General features: G+C 37.5%; 1 protein-coding gene across 1 annotated transcript in view; it reads right to left on the reverse strand.

The window, feature by feature from the left end:
* FIG4 (FIG4 phosphoinositide 5-phosphatase) overlaps window positions 1–19600 on the reverse strand; it is a 72957-nt gene that overhangs the window by 51493 nt on the left and 1864 nt on the right. The window contains exons 2-6 of the mRNA XM_082305561.1: window positions 10302–10400; window positions 9131–9254; window positions 5944–6100; window positions 4565–4615; window positions 2382–2530 (exon numbers count right to left, since the gene is read on the reverse strand). Of these exons, the coding sequence (XP_082161687.1) occupies window positions 2382–2530; window positions 4565–4615; window positions 5944–6100; window positions 9131–9254; window positions 10302–10400 (580 nt within the window). The remainder of the gene's footprint in view (window positions 1–2381; window positions 2531–4564; window positions 4616–5943; window positions 6101–9130; window positions 9255–10301; window positions 10401–19600) is intronic.

A 19600-nucleotide genomic window follows, 5' to 3' on the forward strand; every position in this document is an offset into this window, starting at 1 on the left:
TCTTTTTCTGTTTCAAAAATCAGGACCAAGATGACAACTGGCACTAAAAGGTGGTGAAGGGAGCTGAATGAGTCTGAATCTTAAAGAGAAGGAACAGGACAAGAACTCTATTAGCTACATTTTTTGTGTAGGTTTTTCAAATGAACTTTCTAGCAGCATGAGTTACATCGTAGCAATATGTATGTCAATTATAGCAGCCAAATGTTCTGCTGGGGGAAAAAGATGAGTCCTAACAGACTGAAGGTGAAAATACAGCTGTTGAACAAACTGTTGCTACCTAGTCACCCAACTTACCATAAGCCCAGGGAAAACTGACGTAACCATTTTGGTGAAGGAGTGTATACATTCAGCAGAACCTGGCCACAAGCGTTTGGTCAGCAATTTGCCCTCTTTCTCATTTCTAACAGCATTACTTTGGTGAGAATTTATTCTTGAATGACAGGCGGCTATTTCTTACACATTCTATCATATGAACCCATATGTTACTGATATCTACTGGAAATGGAGTTGTGTGCGCTATCGGCATGCTGCTGATGGGGTCGAGGCTATGGCATCTTTATCTCCCAATGTTTTCACAAAGACATAGAAGATACGATGCCATTGTATGGATTCTTGAGGGATCTTGCAGACAAGAGCCTTTACAGAGGAGCAATTATTGCTCCCTCCACTCTTTACAGTCATTTCTGCCATTGTAGTATTTGACAACCAATCCCTGATATCCTGATACATATGACCATTTTACAAATTTATTTTTTTTTTAGGGAATGCTTTTCTGTAAAAAGGAAATACATTATTTGATTATCTTTCAATTTTTTCCATCAGATTTAAGACCTACTGTACACAGCATTACTTTTAGGCTCTTAAATGACAGTATGAGAGATGTTTACAACTATTTAACATAGTAAGTTCCAGTATCAAAGATGATTAGTTACTTACCTAACATTCATTATTATTGGAGTTGTGGTCAGCGTAGGTCTATTCTAGGTGTTGTGATGAAAGGGTGTCAAAAACAAAAGGGTGGACAAACAGTGTCCAAGTTTATCTTGAATAAATTTGGGCCCAAGTTTATCTTGCATAAATTTGGGCCAGGGGTTGTTTTAAGCATTTCTGTATTTTAATGATGTGCTTGCCAGACCTTTAGAGTCCCCTTTGGAGGCACAGAAAGCAGGACCAATAAATTCCTTCTTCAGTGCCTTAGAAGATTAATTGTGGGTTAGAATAGATGGAAGACGAGTCACGCAATTCATGCTGTCTCAGAGAAAGTTACTTTAGGATAAAGGGGATTTTTGTATCATATTTCTCTGTGTATTATATTTTCTGTGCAACAGAGGTTACACAGCAGGTGACTACAAATAAGGGTGGTAATGCAGGGGGGCTGTGGAGCCTCTTTATACTCAATACAAGTACAGATCCAGATTTTGTGTTGCATCTAAGCTGGCTTCCATATCAAGTTCATAGTGCTAAGCAAAATAGTAGCAGACTTTCTCTATCCTATTGTTTTGCTTATCAGCAATGTATTTAAAAGGCATGGTGTTCTATTACTACCTAAGAAGACTAGTTGCATCTCCACAGCTGTTTCAGACCACTTTGACAGCAATGTATGCATTATGAATCAAAGGTAGCGCTGTTATTTCTGATATTTCATGATAAACAAGGAGAAAAGTGGTGTCACATATACAATACCAAAAAGTAAAAAAAACCTAAAATGTAATGTTTTGACAAGCATTCTGATAATTAGTACAAATCACAGGTCAATAAAACATGAAAAGCATCAACTTCAACAGAATGAAATCCAATATTAAGAATTTCAGCGGCAAAAAGCAAAAGCGAGAGAAAATAGTTCTCCTGTCTGGCTGGTCATCTTTACACTCTTATGAATATATCAGATCCAAAGTGAAGGCTGTAGTTTTCAACTGAAATCAATAATTTTTCTTAGACTTCCTGATAGTGCTTACTACATCAAGTTGATACTAACTTCATACAATTCCACTGTTGTCAATGTTTTGCAACATGAAACAAAAAAGATTTATTAGTACTTAAATCAGTTATTGCTTCCCACTCTCTTTGTAATTCATTCCTATTGGGAATCTTAGAAGTCAGTTGAATAACCAATTGGTGAAAAATGTCAGCATGCTCAATTATCTGCCTGAGTTACAATGTAAATTAACAAAACAACGATTAATCACCTCTAGAAATTGCATTGTTCAAATTCAAATGTCTGTAACTGGCACTTTATGTAAGCTTTTATTAATTCGCAACTGTTATAAGACTACTGACCAATACAGAAGACCCGAATATTTCTCAAAAGCAAACTTAAGTGAAATGTATTCTAAACATACTCATGACCAACAACATTAGTTTAATTAGACATATTTTCTTACCACTTCCACCTTGTGTTGAAAGTCCTTCATCTTCAAATATATCAAAACTCTCTTGTCGGGTCTGAGTTGTTTCAGTTTTTAATGTCTCAAGTGGCATTCTCAGGACAGTAAGATTATACTGAAGGGAGTGAGACAGATCATAGCTGTAACTGATAGACAGTTAATATTTATTAATAATTGTAGATAAACAGAACTTTTCTGAAAGCCCTTACGCTCCCTCTCTACTTACATTTAACACAGTACTATTTTATCCATTATAAAAAAAAAAAAAAAAAGACCTTGAAACAAGATACACAGATTCCGATTCCGTAATGGCAAATGATACAAATTATTTCCAAAATAAGCTTTACAAACATAGAAACTGTTTACAGTACAATAGCTGAAATTGTATTTATATTCTTATTATAACTGAAAACTGAACATGCCTTTTGAACAAAGCATAATCAACAAACTTAATTCACTATGTCCCAAGAAGCAGTCCTGAAGATCAAAAATAGCTATTCTGCCAGAAATATCCATATACATAGACAACCTATTTTTACTGAGATTTAAGTCTTACTCTCTAACTACTACTTGAACTCAAAACAGCCAAAAATTTGGTCCAGAAAAACTGTATCTGTCCTCAAATTTGTGATTGCAGCACAGATGCATCCTAAGACAGTGGCTGCTGAATAAGCAGAAGGGTTTTTTTATTAGTTCCATAAAAATAACAAATTCTGCATCTCATGTCTTTTATACTGACAACACTCTACACTAATTGCTAAATTTTATAAGCCACTAGGATTCATTTCCCCAAGGATAAACCAAATTTACACAACACTCTAATCAGAAATACAGATTTCCATTTGAGCCTAAGACAGCATTAGTGATTACTGGCCCTCCAGTAAGTTCTAGCTATTCATTAATGATCTAAAAAAATTTATTTAAACATTGGACATTTAGATTTATTGCTGATGATAACAAAGTCTAACCCATGTATTCACTACATTTCCATAATAATGACCTCACATGCTTATCAGTTAGGGGGGAAAAAAAAAAAAAAGTCTGTTACGTGCTCAGTTTGCATACAACAGAACCTTTAAACAGTATCCCAGTAAAAGATTTGTTCAGGCCATTCTTCCATTTTCCTCTTAGACCAAATGTTATCTTATACGCAACTTCTAATTCCCTTCAGGATTTATACGAAAACCACGCAGAAAAATATGCTATGATTTTAACCAAGAACAATTTAAATTAAGCTGATAATGTGTCTATCAGAGTCTTTAAGAACCTTCTCCTTTCCCCTCTACACACAACCACAGAAACAGCATACATTCATCATCTCCAAGCAGAAAAAAAAAAAAGAAGGTTGGAAAAGCAATTTTTACACGGTGAAAAAGCCTTCCCATGCAAAACCACGAAATAGACATGAAACTTTGGTAGGTTTTGTCTTCACAAATACACCTGTGACAAAAAGCCTTTATTTTCCAAGAGGGATTATGTTCTAGACTGTTAGATACACCTTTTGGTACTTCTAAGAGGGTTTTTTGTTTTGTTTTTCTAAGTCTTAAAGTCTTCTAACTATTACTATCAGGTTTATCATCCCATTTCCCCTATTCTTCTGCTGTCCCAAAAATCTCATGTGTAATAGTAGCTGGATCTAAGACACCGAAACTTGTCTCAGGTACAGCATTTATGAAACAATAAGCAAGAGAATTAGTAATACCTAGAAAGCCCTATGAAAGATGTCCCCTACACAAGGTATATCTTAGATGAGGACCTATTTCTACATCTTTGTTTTTTAATCAAGGCACAGCTTTATTTCTGGAAAATTAGATCAAGAAAGAAAAACTGACAGGACAAGCAAACCCCGTGAAATATACTCCTTTTCCAAAGACAGAAATTCTGCATAATCTGGCAAGGGTGAACAGTCAGTGGAAACAGTAATTTCAGTATCTACCTTCTACTATGTCACTAATATTTCTATAGTTTTTCAACTTCATGGAGACTACACTCCTAAACAATTTGTTGAAGTAGAAAGCAGGTTCAAAAGACACAGATGAAAATGGGCAAGCAGTGTGATCATGTGTCTTTTTTCCCCAGAATACCAACCTAAAGATCTTGGGTATCAAAATTCAAAAGCAGAATCTTATAGCCAATGTAAGTATACAATTTTTTTAAAGGAATTAGTAACTAATACTTACCTAAAATAGAAGTTGCTAGAAAGGTCCACATTTTGAAAGATTCTCAGATACCTAGCAAAATAATTCAAGTTAAAGAGAAAGTTATTACTTTAACCAGACAGACCCCAAGAAGTCATTCAGAGGATCTCAGAAATTAAACTACATATAAATATTGACTCATGCCATAAATTCTCTAGCTATCTTACTGTAATTGTTTTGTCAGGTAATTCCACTAGAATGTCAGCATCTGGATTAAATAAATCAAATAGCCTTTTTTTAATCCAGTGTCTACTTGTGTACATACTCTGCTTCTTTATGCAGTTGTAGATACAGTTGTAGTTCTATTTTCCACATACATGGGTCAAATTCTCTAGGACTTACACAAGCGAACTCCCAACAGTACTATACAAGAATTAAAAATTTTCAGTGTTATTCTCAAATAAATGAACAAGAAAAGAAATATCTACTTCAACCTGTCATATACTTGCAAATTCTCAGAAGAAACCGTAATGCTGTCTATGAAAGATAAAATGGCTAACACCATAAATATACAGGTTAGATAATATGGTCTGCTGCATTCTAAGAGGGGAGACTGAGGTTTACTACCAGTCATATCTTAAAGTGGAAACTTTTTTAATAGTTACCATTGGCTTGATTTATTACCTGACATGAGTTTATCATAATCCATCACTTTTTGACTATTCACACTTGGTACAGACTGAAAAGCAGTTTATTCATATAATTTGTCTGGTACTTCATAGAAGTAAAGTTACCGCACCCTGATAAAAACACTACCAGGATGTACTTGTACATTTCATACAAGGTTCCTTGCTCATCAAAGGTTCAAATTTCTTTCTTCAGAAAGAAGTCACAGAAAAGAAAAAAGAAGCTAAACTTACCAATTGGTCAGTTTATCACCCTTTGCAACACCAACATTCACAAGATTCTGACAGCACAGAATCATTAAATTAAATAATCTACTCAGCACTTCTTGAAGGGCATGAAAGATCTCTTCAGGTGAGATTAACATGATGCTAGAGCTACTAACAAAAGAACAGTACCACGAACAACATAAACCAGTATTAGCATTACTTTGCCCTTGCAAGAAGAATGTTTATATTGGATGCTTCCTGGTGCACATTTGCTAGGATGTAGCTTTGACACGTAGCTGACACGGAGATGTGGATAAAAAGCCCTAAAAGACTATAACAGTTGTATTTACCCTCCAGGTTAGATGCCACAGAACTTGTGGCCCATTCTCCATTCTTCCACACTAATTTATCAGCTAAGATAAAATGGCTTGAATGACATACTAACAGAAGGAAATCCATGACTGAAATTTCTAGTTGCAGTTCACCATTACTTAGAAAATATTCAAAAAGTACACCACCATTATTTACCTGGCTTCATCAGGATGAGTGACTCTTACAGAGTCATTTGGAATGTAGATCATATTTGTATCTTCTATTTTATATATTGCATGACCTCCAATATCTGCCATTTTTCTTCTTTTTGTTATTAACACAATGTAGTAGCCTTCTAAAAACCTGACAAAACCTGTTAAAACAGTATTAAAATGCTATTAGTTGTATGTTTGCGCTGATTTGATCAAACATATTTAGAAAAACAGTAACAGACTTCTTTCAAGACTTCATAGAATTTTTGTTTGTTCTTAACGTTATATGTATAATGTGCATATATACACACATACAAAAATATACATATGCATAGACACAGTCTTACAATTCACCCCCAGTAAGGGTTAATCAACGAAGTCCATAGTTTTTACTTTTTTCCCCCCTCCACTGTACATATTTTTAATATTAGGTAGCAGAGTTAATGCTGAAAATTCAGAATAAGTTGCTGTCTACTTAGGGCACTTATATTTGCTTTTTATAGGACTCTCATTGTTCAGAGCGAGGCATGTCCTAATTACTTCAGACACCAAAAGGCTCATTTTCCAGGGCAATGAGGACTCCCAGTCTCCAATTTTCCTTTTGGGTTTATGTATTCTCTATTGGGGAGGTGCATAGAACAGCAAAAGGAGTTGAGGGTACTACAACACCTTTGTACTCTCTCTCTCCTTAACAGCAGGGAATGAAATTCCCTGTCTACAGCAGCATGTCCCCCAAATTAGCCATTCAGAGCATCAGGGGTAATCCTTTCTTTCTATTTCCTCTCTCAGATACCAACACTTGACCCAGCTGAAGTCCAGAGGGCTAAGGAGGTAGAACAGGCAGTGTCTGGCTTTATTGCCTATCAAAAGAAGGCTTCTGAAGCCTCCACGCTCATTCCCTAATGCTACAGGGCATAGTCATGCTTCTTCACCGAGTTGCTTCTTCGGATGCCTCTATTACATATCATTAGGAAAAAGCATAACAAAATTTTAAATACAATACTAATGTATAAATTCAAATTAAAAATAGAAATATGTAATCACCCCTGAACCCAAATTTGTTTCTAATACAGTATAGGCAGTGATACAGCAGTACTAGGTTTTAATAACTAATAAATTACATTAATTAGCTCTGGAGGCAGCTGCTTTGATGGCTCACTACTAGTAAAGAGCTTAAAACTCAGTCCCTGCTGCACTGTCAACAAATATATTAATTGTGGGGGGAAAAAAAAAACCTCACAATTCACTTTTTAACTTGTATTTATATTCAGTTCTTTCAGCTTTGCATTATAAATTAAGAAGGATGAGCAAAGCACACATTTTCCTCCCTGTCACTGCTGGAGGCTGCAATGTGATTGAATGAACTGCAATTCTTTTCTTCTGCCTTATTAGCCCCCCTTGGAAAAATGCTCTCACCTGCACAAGGACAGGAGACCCTGCTGACAATAAGAAACGAAGTCTTCCATTTGAAACAGCTAGACTATTGAATTTCAGTTGTTAAATAGCAGTCAGAGTTCTTCCTGTATCCTCCAGGTACTGAAATCACTTAAGTGAACAGTCTCTATTCTTTGAATTTCACTAAATGTTATACCATAGCCTGATGAGGAACCCAGCTCTTTCCCCTTGGCCTGGTTCTCCCCATTTAAAACTGATTTCTACTTTTAAACACTATACAGTGAACCAGAATTTAGCCTATCAGCACCCCCATTCTGAGTACACTGAATGCACCGTCTCTGGTTAACGAGATAACCAGCGAACAAAGCAAAGCTTGTTGGAAAGGATATTTCCAATTCTACAAAAACTAGCCCTTCCCTCCTGACCTGAGCCAGGAGGCAGAAATAAATGACCAGCTGCATCCCCTCAAATTAGGTGTTTATACATACAGATATGATTAGACAGGATCAAGATGGAAGATGTCTAAAGCATATGCTTTCAAAGTGCAAGATAACCTGAAGATTCCTAAGAGAGCACGTTACTTCTAAAACAAAAAGATCTAGAAATAGTACACCATATCTCATAACCAATACATTTGTCCAGCTACAGAATATAAACTCTCCTGTTATGGGGAGGACATAGAAACAAACATACAACTGAGATACAAGATTTTAATTTAACACAACCATTTTCCAACCAAAAACATTATCACATATTTAGATAGTGAGCATTGATGGCTTGTGCAAAAAAAACCCAATACTGCAAGACTGTTAGAAGCTTCTTCAGGTTTAGCCATATTATGAATATTCTTAAATTGATAAGGAATGTAAACCCCATCTGAGGAATGTCTGTAAAGCAGATTCATCGATAAGTTCCAAAATGCTTCATGGGCCAGAAGAATATAGAAGAAAGTTTTCTTAATCTGCCACTTTAGAATACTAATAATATTTTCTTATGTTTTGGTTGTTATGCAAAATTCAGGAGCATTTTTTAAAGTAACTGCAGTCTCCACCTTCTCTGCAGCTTTGGATTTAGATGCTCAGGTGTATATTGATGCAAAAAAGTATTCTTGGGGGCTGTCAGAGCACACATTAACATTTACTTTGGAGATATCACCCATCAATATATTGACATCAGTATCTGACAACAGGGAGGAAAGTAGTGACTTTCGGATAAAGTTAGAAGCTAGTAAATCCTTGAAGCAATTCTCTAGGATTATGGACAGCTGATCCACATTTAAAAACTCAGTTGACATACTAGTCAGTTACACTTGTTCAAACATGAAAAAGAAATACTGAAATATGTCACTGCAAAAAGTTAACTAAAAAGAAAATTAAGTCCTCTTTCTGAATAGTGTGTGATGATGAAATACAACCTAATAAAGGATGTCAACTTTTGCTTTCTTTTTAAAAAAAGCATTCTGTGAGCTCTGGAATTCAGGAGGCCATGTTCCATGATTCGTATCCTGCAATCAGTTGAGTTTGGTGAGATCTTCAACAAAGCTTCTAGAGTTTGGCCACTTCCTAGATCTCTCCCTTAGTGACGAAGAGACTAGTTACAGCACAACTCTCGTCCCCATATGGCCATCTGTTTTCACAAAATACATAGAAACTTATTTATCTTCAAGAATGAAATTTCTCAATCCTCTTCAGCTTAAAAAAATAAAATCAAGGGAAGACAAAGATAAACAGTGTGACACAGTAAGCCTCATCTCCTTAAGAAATAAAAGATTTTATAAAACCAAACAGAACACTTACCCACTACACCAAAAGCAGAGACAGCTCGAGATAATCCAGAAGAGCCCTTCTGCCCAATCTTTGTTCTGTTTCCCAGGTCTAGACGGCCAAGAAGTTCTCTCACCTCTTGTTGTGTATACACATGCTTTAAAATAAAAAGTCACTTAAGTTACTCCTTTGCTAGTTAAATGTTATTTCATGTCAGAGAATAGAAGAATTTACTTAATATACAATAAACCAAACATCTGCACTGCATCCTCCGTCTTCTCTTTCAGTCCTACCAACAAGTACGACAAGGTTTTTTACACACAAAACTCACCGTTCACTGGAACAGAAATATTCATGGTCACATGTGAATTCAAACATTTCTAAGTCTTAAGATTTTAAACCATAAACTTCTTGGAAAGGAATCAAGTCTTATTCTGTTGTGTACATTAAGACTCTTGCTGCTGCTCTTTATTTTGCTTCAGATACGATATATCAGAAACACTAAAAATTTGGCTAGATAGCAATTAAATATATTTTGCACTTAGAACAGTATAGCTGAACATAAGAAAACCCCTGGGATCATATTAATAAACTGAAAAACTTTGGAAAACTTCATTAAAGTGAATGTGCTGTTAGGCAATCTTGCAGCCACTCCCATACTCTAACTAGCCATTATTACGGTAATACTGCATACATCTGACACATGAGGAGAGGCTGAGAGCTGGGAATGACCAGCCTGCAGAAGAGAAAGCTCAGAGGGGATCTTACCAATGTGTATAAATACCTGGTAGAAGGCAGTAAAGAAGTCTGAGGCAGACTCTTCTCAGTGGTATCCAGTCAAAGGACAAGAGGCAATGGGCACAAATTAAAATACAGGAAATTCCATTTGGACATAAGAAAAGGCTTTTTTACTGTGAGGATGGTTGAACATTGAAACAGGTTACCCAGAGACGTTGTGGAGTCTCCAGACATATGCAAAACATGACTGGGCGTGGCCCTGAGCAACCTGATCTAGTTGACATTGCTCTGAGCACAAGGGTAGGACTAGACAGTCTCCAGAGATCCCCTCCAACCTCAACTGCTATATGACTCTATGATTCTGTAACATACCTTTATTGAAACAGATTAAGCATGTAATATTTAAATTCAGCTCAATATAGACAGTATTATTTGGAATAACTGACAAAAAAAGAGAGGCACTCACCTTATCATCAATTATAACCAAATCCTTTGGTTCAGTGCGATCTATTTTCAAAACACGGTATTTGGTTTCTGCAGGATTACTTCCAACGAGAAAATACCGCTACATTAAAAAAAAAAGTCAGAATATTATACAAAATAAAGCAACCAAAGTCCATTGTAACATAAGACATCAACACTGCCATTTATATAGTTTCTAGACTAGATCCATTTCAAGTAACATCAAATACATAACATTCCATAGGGACTGTGTATAAACTGGTTTAGACATCAGTACCTTAGGTAGGTACCTTTGCATAGAGTCAACCTTTACAACTTAAAAGACCTCATTCGCTCCACTGTACAAGGAGGAAAAAATTTAAAAATTGAAGAAAGGTGAAAACCTGTTTAGAGAGAAAAAAAAAAAGTAACTTGCACCAGGCACTGCCCAACTAAGCCTTGCCCCAGCCATTACTGTCTTCTCATTTGCTTTGTAAAATTTAGCAGAAGCTTATACACACGTTTGTAACTTTTCATGATCTAAAACTACTGTTACCATATTGTAGTCCATTGCTATTTCTGCCAACTAGTCTTTCCTAGTCCATACTAAACACGGAAAAATTGTAAGTACTTCAGTACTGCAAGTTTTCTTCATTTTTTATTTATATTTGCTATGATAGACTTCTCACTGATGTTCTTCCACAACACTCAAGTTTAATTTGACCAGCCATGCTGGTTAAAAATACTACTTTAAAAAAAAAAAAAAAAAAAAACAATCCAACCAAAACAAACTAGCTTTATTTCTCATTTAAAATATGAAAGAAAGACCACAGATAAACATATAATGTGTCCATTTCTCATTTTAGGGAATCAAACTATAATGAAATTTTGCATTTAGAGCAATTAACAGTAAGCACAGGTTGCAGGACTTACTTGCTATAAGCAGCTCTCATTTTACTAATTCATTTAATCAATGTGGTGCTACCACACAGCAAGGTGTAACTCATTAATAATGCTCAGCCTAGTAGGAAAGCATGGCAAATTCATGTGGATCTATGCAGCCAGCTCTTAACTTTAAAAGTCACATGGATTTAAGATGTGGGAGAGGAAAGCAATAATAACATCCATACAAACCTCAGAATTTCATTATCTATACCAATTAGATGTTAAGAAATATCTTTACTGTCAAAATATTTAAAGTGAAAGAAGAATTTAAAGCCCTCTTCAGCCTCCTTGAAATCACAAAAGCATCTATACAGTCAATAACCTCCAAAAAAAGAAAATAAAGTACCTAACTTTAAGAGCTACAAAAGGAAACACCACCAATTCCTGGCTCCACCTTGTATGCTGACATTACAGTGCGTACTGAGTGGCAAATTTTACTGTTTACTCCTAAATGACAGTAAAGAAGGCCCTTCAAAGTCATATGCCATGGCAGCACTCCTTCCCTGAAGCCTTTGAGGCAGCACTTCAGCACAAGAAACTGTTCCCTACTGGTTTTTTAGCAGTAATGTACTGCTGCGCACAGCCCAGGTTCCCCAGCCTGCCCCCCTCAGAGCACCCTCCGCAGGAGATCCCATAGGGCCAAGATCTGTGCTTCCCAGGAGGGAAATCATAACGACAGGGAGCAGGTTGGAGCCCCCACTGCATGGCACTGAATGGCACAAAGGTGGAGGATGGAGCTCTTCTGCTGGCATCACCCACCAGCAAGAAACACCAAACCACTAAGACAGACGCTTGCTTAGACCATGCCATCATACCACCTTTTTCTTCTGCGGTAGAAAGTGAATGGGCAGAGGGAAACATCATGTTAATTTGTAATACACAGATGACAAGTTAGGTGGCATTTTAAGAGTGCTGCTTCTCTATTTGTAGAAAATCATTAATTAATTAAAGCTAAACAATTTTAAGTAGTCCATAATACTGCAATACAGCTCAGCTATCTCCCCCCATGTCCAGCTCATTAAATGAGCATTAATTTCTTCCCAAAGTGACACTTATGGTTATGGAGAAATCATCCTGAATAAAACCAGAACAGTACAACTTTAAGATGCTTGTTCAAACAGCAGTTTGGTCCACAGACCACATTTAAAATTGGACCATGGCACATGACACGGCGGGGGGGATATAGAGTTGCAAATGCTATTACTAAGGAAGTTCAGATGGATGCTTCTCCACTTCCATTTTAATAGACTGATAAAACGTAAGGAAGCACTATAAGGAATGCATCACTCACATCAGCTTCGCAGCTGCTACAGCGAGCTATGCACAGCTACAGTGCCAGCTGTCAGTGCTGCTGCTTAGAACAGCAGCAGAGTTAGACTAGATGAGAAGTAACTGTATCTGCAGACTATGGCAGCAACCACCATAACAAGTGGTGCTTAACAAGCTCTCTTTGAAGTCCTTTAAGGACTAATTGAGGGGTTTTGTTTTAAGTTAGAAAGCTAGGCTGTGTAATGTATTAAGGAAGGTCAGCTGAGAACAGTCTCAATGGACTTAAAGAAGCCACCTTCTTAGAAAGCCAGGCAACGGGAAATATTCATTTAACAAATGGGAATCTTACCCACTGCATGTTAGAGGATATTCTTGTGGAAGTAATAAAGAAGGAAACATCTGCAAAAACTTTTGAATTTGGACTAGTCCTCAAAACTAGGAACCCAAAATTAGACTTCTACTTTGGAAGTTTTCAGACTGGCTAACAATCAACAACCCTGGAATTACTTGAAAAACAGCACGATATGCCAGCTCACATTCAACCTTCAAGATCTGAAATGAAAACAAAGATGATATGAAAGCTAACAATGCAAAAATTAAACAAAAAAAAAGACATTTCAGCACTAGCTGCCTCTGCTGCCTAATTTATGCATCTAATGAATAAATAAATGTTTTACTGGATGATATGGAGCACAAATAAAACCATATCACTGACATGTACTGCAATTTGTCATCACACGAATACTAGGAAAGAATAAAGAAAAATACCAAATCAACACAACACTGAGCATGTAACATCAAATAAATTAATTTCTGAGGTTGTAATAGAATTGTAAAATTAATCAAAGCTAAAATGTGCTGCACTGTTTACAACTATTTTGATTAGCAAAATCATTACAGTAAAAGAAATGAGAATCCACAGGTAAGCTACAGAAACCTTTCTGGGAGTTTATATCCTTATTCGGTTTATTAGTAAGTTGAACTGAATAAATTGAAGCATCTTCCAAATTTCTCCAACAATTCCACTTCACAGCAAAGCCACTGCATTTAGATAAATGGAAACCTTGACCAACAAAGTACTTTCTCAATGGAACAGTACACAAGGAGAAACTGTGCAGACTTCCTCACGCTACTCCGCCCAAGTTCTTTAACCATCACCTGAGATGAAACATGCTGTTTCCAGGTTTGGTCTGTCCTTGGCCTCGCTGAAACTTGTTAACAAGTGCGCTTCATCAACCATGACAGTGCAGCGTGCAGGTACTTGCCTATGAGATCTGGAATGAAGCTTAATTTATTGCACAATTATCACTAAGCAACCACAAGATAGGAACGATCGTTAGTCATTTCCACCTGGGACTGAGTTTTAACCAAAGCAATCTAATTGAAAGGTTTTACACCTTCCTTTGTCAATCTTTTCATTCAGCCAAACCAATAAAAATAGCTTCTTCTAAAAGGAGTGTAAACAAATTAAAAATCTTCTTACTGCAAATTGTTGTTTATAATGGCAGGATAATAGTTCTGAAATCAAACATTCTGCCCATAATTTTTTTTTTTTTTTTTTTTTTTTAAGAAGATTACTTCTTAGAACTCCTGGTCTAAACCTGTGATTTGCTTCTTTGTATACACTAATTATCATTAAGAAATGTTAGCAGTCCTCTACCTTCCCCCTGCCTTGAGCAGCGCAGGGGGGTGGGAAATGGGGGGGGGTTGCAGTCAGTTCCTAACAGTTCCTCTCTGCTGCTCCTTCCACCTCACACATTTATTTCCCTGCTCCACCATGGATCCTCTCCACAAGCTGCAGCTCCTTCAGGAAATATCCCCCTGCTCCGACACGGTCCTCCCCAGGGGCCGCAGGGGGTCTCTGCTCTGGCGCCTGCAGCACCTCCTTCTTCACGGACCTTGGTGTCTGCAGAGCCTTTTCTCTCACAATTTTCCTCATTCCTTTCTCTCACAGCTGCCGCAAAGCATTTTTTACTCTCTCTCAAATATGTTATCACGGAGGCTCCGATATCTTGGTCGCGGGGCCCAGCCGTGCCCCGCGGTGGGTAGGTTGGAGCCGGCTGGAACAGGCCATGTCTGGCACGGGGCAGCCCCGGCCTCTCCTCACGGAGGCCGCCCTGCAGCCCCCAGCACATGGACACCTGCACCCAATACACGACGGTATTTACGTGCTAGTCACGCTTTCTGTCGGACTAAAGAAACACACTGGGTTGCCAGATGAGAAACCTTCACGCAAATGCCGACTTTGGATCAGCACACTATTATCTCTCTACTTTAATTTACACTTAACTGGGCAGCGCGACAGTAACTGTCACCTGCCATCAGACCTCCACCCTCCTTCACAGCAGGCATAAAGTTATGCAAGAAAAAGCCTTTTCCTCATATTTTTGTGGTAGTTTTAATATGTACTGAATTTGATTATAGATCAGAAATCTTCAACGCATAAACAAGGTATTAAATAGGGTTAAAAAAGGTATAGGTTCAGCCTTTTTTCTCTACTACACGAAAGAAGGGGAGAAAAATAATTACACCTAGATGTAAGGTACAGCAAAAACTCTACTATGTTCTTTCTTTCTATAGATCCTACAGCAATTCAGGGAGTGTTTATCTTTCACCTCTCATAGAAACTGGCAGAATGACATGAAGAACGGAAGAGATGATAAGAGGTGAAAAGAGGTACCTGAAAATAGCAAAAATTCAGTTGGCATGCTGTCTGCTTCCTGTAATCTGTTGAAATTCTTCAAAAGAAGCTCTTTCAAGTCGAGAAATTTTAAGAACGCACCCTGCCAAGCACCACTCTCAGGACACATAGGAATGGCTACCCACTTTGCATCCTATGACCACAGCATTCAGTAATTCCCTTTTGTCCCAGGGCAACCAAAGCTTTTTTGTCCCAAACAGGACTTTGCTCTTGCTGCTCCACTGAGGGGTTCCTCAAGATTCTCCCTTCTAATTTTCAGCTAAATCTATTAATCATCAGTCTATACATTTTCCTTTAGCCAAATACTTCTCCCCTCTTTAGTATCTATTCTGCTGGAACACTTTCAGAAACATAAGTAACCAGATCCCTTTTCAGCACTCATTTCAACAGACTAAAGAAATCTTGCTGTCCCTTTGCTCCACCCAAGACATCTCTAGCATCTATGTTACACCACTGGACCCTCACTGGACCTGTTCCTGGTTGAATTCTTATTTCTGAAATGAATATGGACAGAAAGTGTACACCATATACCATACAAGGTCTCATTACAGAGATACATTAGCATTTCTCATTAATGACCATACCACAAAAGACCACATCTGCCTTTTTCAGAGTTGTACTTCATCGCCGGCTCAACTTCCCACTCCTTCTTCAGATAAAACACCCAGATCCTCCTCCTCCTCCTCCTCTACTGCTTCTAAATTGATAAACTCTCAACAAACTTTTATTGATGTGTAATCTATCCCAAGGTGCATGAAGTTTCATAGTATACCATTCTATTTCAAAGTATTACTTTTATCTACTCCTGACGGTCGTCATCATTTCTTGCTATCTTGCACTCTGATTATCATAATTATTTGCAATATTTCAAAACTCTAATCAGAGCTGACCCACATTTCAGGCTAATAACATTACTGAAAATGCTGAAGTATATCAGTCCTAAACCCATTATCTGAAAAAAATCAACCCTATGAGACGATTCCTTATTCACTTCACACTAACTTCTCTACTAACCTCCCTTCTTCCATTAGCAAAGCCAAAGATTTAAATACATAAGGCTACCTGATTTTTAGATGAAAATGTGCAAAGACAGCTTAATCTGATAGCATCTTTGTAAGTCTAGACTGCATTTTATGTCATTTACCTCCATTTTCAATTTACTTTTCTACAGAAAATTATAGACAGGACTTCAGAATGTATTAAATATTCCATTTGTCATGTTCCAGTCACAGCACCACCCTTGACTTGAACAACTTGAAAACATTTACAGTGATTCTGCTGTTTAGTATGCCTCCATCTTCAAATTTCCAGGATGGAGATAATATTACCCTTCAGCTACAGCATGGTGAATATATTGAAATAGAAATATAGGAATGTAAAAATTTTATTTCTACCCCAACACTGATTGTTCCCTTTTTCATAACCTCAGTCTTGTTACTCATTTTATCTTCACCACTCGTTCAGTACATTCATACTCAAAGCACATTTGCGCTTTAAACAAGGAAAAATACTCATTTAATTTTAGGGCCGTAACAAACTTCATTTTGAAAAATAGTGATAGAAAATACCTATTTTTCTTCATCCTTCCATTACATTTAAGTACATCAGTTTGTGATCATTTATCCACAAATTCCTCATCACCATTCCATCCAGAAAAGTGGATTCACAACAAAACAAAATCTATAAGAGCATCTCTCTCCTGTTGATCTAATAACTACATGATGACACCCAGGACAGCACAGGACAAAAGAAATAAAACATATGTCACCAAAACAACTTAGGCAGACGTTTGAAGGCACATCTTTCACATGCACTGTGGTGCTACCAGTTTTGAACTTTGTTTTTGTTGTGCCTGAATAGCACATATGCGTCAAAACTTGCGGTGTTCTCATCACTGCTATTCCACCAAGTATCTGCTGTACTCGTAAGTGGTCTCAGATCCCACATACACCAGTTGATTAAGTTCCTCTATTTTATTGGCCATTCATCTGGCACGATATCAAGACATTTAAGATAGAAACGGTGCTTTCCTGAGTTTCACAAAACACCTTTTGTCCCAACTCCATCACGTCATCGCCATTCCTCGAACACCATTACAGAGGGAATAGGACAGTCAGCCAAGAGAGGCTGTCTTCTGCTAATGAAACCATTCCAGAGAGACCAAATTTCATAGCCACTTCTAGCTAGAAAATTATGATAGCTAATGGTTGCCCAGTAGATTGTTCACTACTTTCAACATTTTTTAAATGCGTCAGATAACCATGTGTATAAATCAATGCACTTCATAATTCAGTAAAAATTCTGTAGCTTTTTCTGTGAAATCATCTTCTGCATTAAAGTTTCTCCAATTTGACCACAGACTAACTTCAGCATTAAATAAGCAAACCTTGTTTTTGTTAATATAAAAGCGTTCAAATTATTTTTAGAAGAAATGAAATTAAAAAAAACCAACAAACACACAGTTCTCCCTGGGGAAAAGGGCAGAAAAATCTACAGGTAATTACGCTAGTCACATTGCTTAATAAGCTTGTGCAAGTCATTTGGATATTGTGGAGATGGAGAGTGTAGAAGAACCTGATTAGAATAAAACAATATTAATTAAGCCTCATAATATCCTCAAAGATAGGCAAGTGATATGCCTTTAAAGAGATGGCACAAATTGACTTCAACGTCACACCGCCTCAGGGGAATGATAATTTCCAATGAACTAACCTACAGCTTTCAGGTGGGCTTCATTTGGGGGATACACAAAAGTTGCATCTTCTCCTGAAGAAGAGAGGAAAACATCTTTTCTTTCTTGTTAGCCATATTGCTGAAATATCTTTACTGCCCTCTGATGTGCATTTCAGCAGTAGATATATGCATAAAAAGAAAGATAATTGGCATTGATCTGAATACAACTGTTTCAGTGCATTTTTCTGACTACTTCTAAACAAGCCTTCAACTTCCCAGAACAAACAGGAAACACAATTCACATCTCCGTCGTACTTATTGACCCAAAGCATCAGTTTAAAAGGTAGGTCTCAGCAACTACCCTAAATACAAATGTTAATAGAAAATATAGAATTTTACTCCCTGTTGCTTCAATTGACACTGTGAATTCAGTTCTCCTCACCTCTAGGAGTCTTTCTTGGCTGATCCAATAACGCTACCAGAGCCTGTCCTGTTTGACTTAAATAATGCTACTGTATTCTTAACTCCAAAAAAATCAACCAAAAAAACCTGCATAACCATTCCGACTTTCTCATCCATTTCGTCTCTTCCTCCTTTAACACAGAGGGGTTCTACAGGAATAAGCAGTATGATCACTAGAAACTCCACTGTTTCCCCCACTACTGACAACTTAAGTCATCCCTTCCTTGCCCACTCAAGGTCTCCACAAGGAATCTTCGGATACAGTTTCACGTTACCCTATATCTGATGTAACTCCTGGTCCCACATGCTTACATTGTACCTAGCTAGCACATGGCCTTAGGGAAATCCTGAGCCAGGAGAAAGCTACTCAATTTTATCTCTGGGTGATGCTTCCGTCATATCAGTGACTAACTGTCACAGCTGGCAACTGCATGATTGTGAGATTTTATGCAAAGGAGGCTGCATGAGCGGTACCTTGGGGGGAAGATGTGGGAACTTCTGTCAGCAGCTCAACGTGACAGTGAATCAGCTGGAACAGCAAGTTTCCCTCTAAAACTCCCTGTGACCTGATCAAGCCTGAAGTCCAGTTCTGGGCTCCCCAGTACAAGACAGACATCGAGCTACCCAGACGATCAGGAGGACAGAGCACATGACAGACTGGGAGAGACTGAGAGAACTGGGTTTGTTCGGCCTTCAGGAAGCTTTGGCAGGACCTTACTGTTGTCTAAAACTATCTAATGAGAAGTCGTCGATAAGACAGAGCCAAACTCTTCTGAGGGCTGAACAGCGGATGGACAAGATGCAACAAGTTGAAACATGCAAAAATCCAACCTAATATAAGGAATTTCTCCCTGCCCTCCTTTTTTTTTAAAACATAAGGGTGGTCAAGCACTAGAACATGTTGTCTGCAGAGGCTGTAGAATCTCCATACTTGGAGCTATTCAAAACTCAGCTGGACACAGCCCTGACATCATGGTCTCGTTGAAGCTGCTTTGAGCAGGGGGCTGGACTAGATGAACTCCAGAAGTCCCTTCCAACCTACATGAATCTGTGATTTTATTAAGTGCATCAACCCTTTTCAAATAATTACTCCAAAATGATTCCTGTAGCATTTTTCCTTTGGAAAAAAAGGACTAGAATTTTAATTTCAAAACTCAAAGGACTGCAACTCACAGTAGTATAGCATACTTTTAAATTTTTTTAGTAAGAATATATAACCATATTTAGGGAAAATATTCCATTTACATCCCCCACAAGAAGTGACTGAATAAACA

Source organism: Platalea leucorodia, assembly GCF_965183815.1.
Source record: "Platalea leucorodia genome assembly, chromosome: 3".
NCBI lineage: Eukaryota > Metazoa > Chordata > Aves > Pelecaniformes > Threskiornithidae > Platalea > Platalea leucorodia.